Below are 5,501 nucleotides of genomic sequence, written 5' to 3' on the forward strand. Positions count from 1 at the left end.
ATCAACAATTTTCATACCATCTTAATTAATAGTAAAAAAATTCTAAAAAAAATGTAAAATTTGGTCTCCAAACACATTTAAGTATGAATTGAATGTTGAACGATTGAGATCGACTTTTTGAACTAGATGTAAAAATTGAAGCGTTTGTTCCACAGTGTAGGAACAAATATTTTGATATTAGCCAATCTCTATATATTAAAATTTGACTAATATCAAAATGTTTGTTCTAGAACTGTGGTGCAATTAATTGATTTTTTTATTTTTGAAGTTCAAATAATCAATCCAAACCATTAGATGTGACCTCTCTATTAAAATGGACAAAATTTTACATTTTTTGAATTTTTTTTACTAATCTACAGTTCCTAATGTTGACACACGTTCAAATCTCAATTTGCATCTCTTCATTGTAAAATGAGCAAAATAAGTTACATCTCAGACAAAATCCCATTACAATACAATTCCTTCAAAAACTAGTATTTGAGCACCAGCCGTATAAATTCATATTTGGCAGCATTTAATGGCTAATTCCAGAATTCAATGTTTTTTTTGCCATTCGGCAGGATTATTGTTTATAAAAGGCCTAAGCTAAAATAAGGCCTGCTATTAAGATACGCACTGCTTTTGAACCTTTTAAGGCCTGTTGAATAGTTCCTTCAATTTGTTAAAAGCGGTCTAGCAATTAACTCAACGTCGAAATTGAAATTAAAAAGAAGACCAACAAAGACACATTTAACAGCTTTAAATAAACATTTTCCTAAATTACTCAAAAGAGTAAACATATATTCCTTCCGATATAAATTTCAACCCCATAAATTAACAGAGCCAACTTAACCAACCAAACTAAATCTTCTACATATAATTAAAGCCACAAAACATTTGTCATCGCACCGCATAACAAATGGCAAGACATTCCCACAAAAGACCTGACTTATAAACACACTAACTTAATAGAACATTATCTCAGTCCAATAACAGGTTAACCATCGAATTTGCCAAGCCAGCTTCCTCGAATGTTTGATCACTTTCAAACTCCAGGTTCTTTGTAGGTGCGCCAGGAACAGATTGCGCAAAGTGGAATGGACGTGTATCCCCCTCCTCCACTTCAGTACAGCATAATGACCATAGAAGCTACACAAAGCAATGAGATTTAACAATTTTGCGCAAAGAATGTGAGGGTTCCGATTTTTATATAATAACATAATTTTCCAGATCTATACTGAACAAAACTGAACTTGAACTAGAGCAGTTATTATTAATCATCAGTATTCAACTTTGATTTCTGATTTTGGTTCATTGAAGGACATGTCAACAAACAACTGGGACCTTAGATGAGGTCAACAAAGAAACTATTTTAAGTCCAAAAGGACCTTACATTGCACTGATATACTGGACAGTCTTGCTTATGTCTCTAAAGGTTAGTTTCAGTGAAAGCAATAAAAAAAATATAAAAAATATGAACCTTTATAGTGTCTGTTCTCAAAAAGCTGCGTGTAAGGCGACGGCCATTGGGTAAACGTATCGCTACACGGCAAAGGAGATCCCGAGCCACTTTTGGCTCCTCCGGGAGGGGTGGATATTCAAGCTTCCTGCTTGAGCTGGCATCTACCGTCTCCTCATTGTTAGTCGTTGCATCTGTGCTGTCATTAGATTCACTGACGTGTGGGTCCTCCCCCACGTCAAACCCTTTGGCATCCTCCAGAGAGGCCACTATGGCCAGACGTACCTCTTCATCCTCTTCATCTTCGATAGGTATGTTAGCTTCAGGAGGAAAAAAAAAAAAATCTGAGGTTAAGATAATGCATTAAATGGCTCTTTTTCCCCGTTGAAAGAAATGTATGTATATAAGAAAAGAGTCTTTTACACAATACATTTCACATTTCATATGTGCTGCTATTGACATTGAAACCTATTTGATAATTTGTATAAAGCACTCAACTACAAAACACCAGCTTTGATCTGTTCTTAAAGTGAACAAATCAGATAATAATGATGATGATGATGATGTTATGATAATAGTGACAATGATAATTAATAATCACAATTATTTCATGGGCTGTAGTTGATTGCAAAAATTTCAAGAAATGCTGGTTGTTATGTGCAAAACATGAAAAGGGGAGGTGAAATTGGCCAATCACCAGAAATGGGATTGGTTTTATAAGATAAGTGTTCCATACCTGGGGTAAAAGGAGTAGCATTATGGGATATTTCTCTTGGGCGCTTTAGTGGCAACATGGCATGGTGATCCTTCGGTCCTTTGTCAAGGTATGGAAGCAATTCCTACATATCGTGGTGCGCGAATATAAAACGTAAGAAATTTTATAAATATAGTAGCAACAATCGACAACAAAAGGCTAGTAAGAAACCTCTAGAAGACGATCAGGTTGAACCATGCCGGTCCATGCACGCATTTTCTGACCGGTGATAGGATCAAGCACAAGAATCGCCGGTAGAGTTACCAAGTTATAGAACGTACACACCTTCCTTCCCTCACTTGTGGTGTTATACACCTATATAATAACAAGTTAATGTGCCTTATAAAATGACTAATCTCTTAAAATTTGCTCAATAACTCTGAAGATTTCCACATTTTGTTGGCTTTTAGGAAATGTTCATGTGCCACTTTTTGCTAGTCTATTTGGACATCTTAGGGATGAATATAAAAGAGTCTACTTTTGAGACTAGATTTGTTGTTGCAAAATATTAATATTTTGAGAATATATATACTCACCTGCCAGAACAGAAAATTAGACCTTATTGTCTGACTCAATGTTTCGTTTGCCCACGTATCTCGGTTAAGCTTTTTAAAACAACAAGAGAAAAATAAACAAATAACAAATTAGGGTTGTGATTTGAAAAGTGAAGAAAATTATGGTGGACAAAGGAAAGAGAAAGAAAATACCATGTGAGAACTAAATTCCTCTGAAGATTGGATGTTAATCAATAACCACTTTTCCTGGAGAGCAGCATCTATTTTAGCCTTCAGATATGCATGCATAGAAATTTGCAGTTAGTCAATAAAGTCCAAAGTGAATAAACAAATGTCTAAAATTTTATACTCAGAAAATGTTTGCACTCATTCAGCCCCAGTGCATCACAGAATCATTAAAGTCGGCATTTCTTTTATTAAATTCCTTGGGCATTAGGATGTTACCTTTTCAAAGGGACCCTTGAACATGAGAGCAAATGGTGGTTGGTACAAAGAAGCCAAGTTAACAGGGGAGGAAGAGGAGGAGGGATTTTCTATAGAGGCAGCGTTTTGATCGTAGTTTTGGCCAGAATCCCAAACATCTGACGCTTGTTGCCTCGACTCCTGCTCGAAGTCCCTGAATGCCATCATTTGTTGCCGTTGCATACTGAAATAATACAGTGTCAACCAAACATGTGTGCGCAAGAGTGCAAAGTTACACACTTAAGCCACCAAACGAGGAGTAAAATAAAAAGAGTACGTTCTGTTTCGTAATGAAACGGGCATAGCAATATTTTAGTCAAAAATAAAAATAAAAATAAAAAGAGTAAGAGGTGGGTTAATCCAAAGTAAGTTACTCCACCTCTCCAGACGGATTAACTTATTCTACAGTTATTCTGCTTGTAGGGCTCACTATCATAGGAAGAGGTTCATTATTCAACATCTTAGTGACGGATTAATTTAAGTCATGACTTGAACTACCAAATGAAGTGTAAAATATGAGAAGTAAAATGGAGTAAGCAATTTAATCCTCATTAACTTTGCTCCGCAACCAAACATGACCAATGGTATTAATTTTTTATGTAGCATGAAGGAATTAATGGTAGGCGTTTCAGTTAAAAATGAAAGTTGATTTTATTGGACAATATTTGATACAAATGAACTACATTCCTTTACCTAAATTCTATTGGCCCATATACTAATTTAGAGCTCATGTTAATTACCAAGGATTTTCACAAGTATCATCTAAGATATGTTTGTGAAAATCATGTAAGAAATTTACCTAGTGTAAGGCAAATCTCCATAAAGGGTGTCTCTTATAGCAGGTAGTGGAGCACGCACTCCATCCTCTCCAATGTCTGTTACTGCTGCCAAATCACTTGGCAAAGCAGAAGCAACGGCACTTTTCACATGCAAAACAGAAAAATTATAAAAATCCCCTCCCTTTTTTTTAATAATTTTCATTAATTCAAGTAGTTTCTAACATCCATAGCTCACCTGGGAGGAGATTGGCTATCCACTTCAGGAGGTAGTGATGAAGATGCTGGCACACCGCCTTCATTCCCTACATAGAATAGCTGTATCGCTTCCTCCAACTTCCAATTTGCTGCCTGAGTTTCACAAATTTTAGATTTCTGAGTGGAAAAATTTACAAATTTCATTTGATTTACTCAAATTTTTTTGCCATATCACGTGAAAAATAAAAAGTTTCTATAACAAAGTTCTAGAATAGAAGGTACCAATAACTTGAAATTCCTTTATTTTTCTCTAAATTTTACTAACAAAAGCGCAAAAACAAAACCTGGTTGAAACCCAACACTTATCTACCTACTCATATCTCCCTTTCATACTCGCAGAAAAGGTACACCGCAAAAAATTGAAAAAAAATCAGGAAAAATACCTCTAGAAAGTGGGAGGCGATGTCTACTGTCTGCCCAACAGCGATCTCGAGGAAGTTGGAGATCAATAGATCCTTCTCATTCGCCGATACCATGCTCTCCATGTCGATCGGATCGATTTGGGGACTAGCGGTTGGATTCGAGTGGTATTTTGGAGAAGAAACACAACGATATCTCTTCGCTATCTTTCTCTCTTTTTTGTTTGTTTTGTGTTCGGTCGTAGTACTGTTTGCTTGTTGCTTGGGGAGTTGGGGACAATGGATTGCAAGGTGAGGCGTCGGAATGAAGAAACCACAAGGCAGGGGTGCCTTTTAAATACTTCACTGCTAGGCAAATTTTATGGGTACACATTTTAACATGGGGGAATTTCACGTATACCCCTCAAAAACTTCAAAATTACGTATTTCCCCCTCTAAAGTTTGAAATTACGTATTTCCCCCTCTAAACTTCAAAAACTCACAAATTTACCCATTTTATTGTATTTTATATTAAAACTCATTCTAAAATCTTAAAATACCCATTTTACCCTTTATTAAAAGCATATAAAGCCCATCAAACTCAAATTTAAATCTAAAGGGTTCATCTACTGTTTGATCCGTGTGCATCGCATTAAGATCTGTGCATAGTGCTTCAATTTCGTGTTGATCTAGCATGCACGGATCTTAAAGCAATATTGATTGGTGCGCATCGCATTAAGATCTGTGCAGGTCACATCAATATGCGTGCATGTTCGCATCAAGATTCGTGCTGATCTTGCGCACGCATATTTAAAAGCAGTTTGGACGGTAGAAAAATTGTCCAGATTCAATTTTGAGTTTGATGGGCTTTATATGCTTTTAATAAAGGGTAAAATGGGTATTTTAAGATTTTAGAATGAGTTTTAATATAAAATACAACAAAATGGGTAAATTTGTGAT

General features: G+C 35.8%; 1 protein-coding gene across 1 annotated transcript; it reads right to left on the reverse strand.

Annotated features, from left to right (window-relative positions):
* Positions 1-733: 733 nt before the first annotated feature.
* On the reverse strand, positions 734-4,862 carry LOC144546534 (UBX domain-containing protein). Its single transcript, XM_078295083.1, has 10 exons — positions 4,587-4,862; positions 4,184-4,296; positions 3,969-4,088; positions 3,152-3,353; positions 2,900-2,977; positions 2,729-2,797; positions 2,364-2,507; positions 2,175-2,277; positions 1,460-1,758; positions 734-1,128 (listed from the first exon to the last, which is right to left on the reverse strand). The coding sequence occupies exons 1-10, from the start codon at positions 4,686-4,688 to the stop codon at positions 961-963; spliced, it is 1,398 nt and encodes a 465-aa protein (XP_078151209.1). The 5' UTR covers positions 4,689-4,862; the 3' UTR covers positions 734-960.
* Positions 4,863-5,501: the final 639 nt, after the last annotated feature.

Source organism: Carex rostrata, chromosome 2 (genome assembly GCF_964058835.1).
Source record: "Carex rostrata chromosome 2, lpCarRost1.2, whole genome shotgun sequence".
Classification (NCBI taxonomy): domain Eukaryota; kingdom Viridiplantae; phylum Streptophyta; class Magnoliopsida; order Poales; family Cyperaceae; genus Carex; species Carex rostrata.

Excerpts from the sequence above, each read along its gene's own strand:
- LOC144546534 (XM_078295083.1), bottom strand. The coding sequence starts at position 4,688 with ATGGAGAGCATGGTATCGGCGAATGAGAAGGATCTATTGATCTCCAAC. Across the intron at positions 2,978-3,151 it reads TCAAGGGTCCCTTTGAAAAG|GCTAAAATAGATGCTGCTCT; the intron begins GTAACATCCTAA and ends GCATATCTGAAG. Across the intron at positions 1,129-1,459 it reads TGAGAACAGACACTATAAAG|CTTCTATGGTCATTATGCTG; the intron begins GTTCATATTTTT and ends TGCTTTGTGTAG.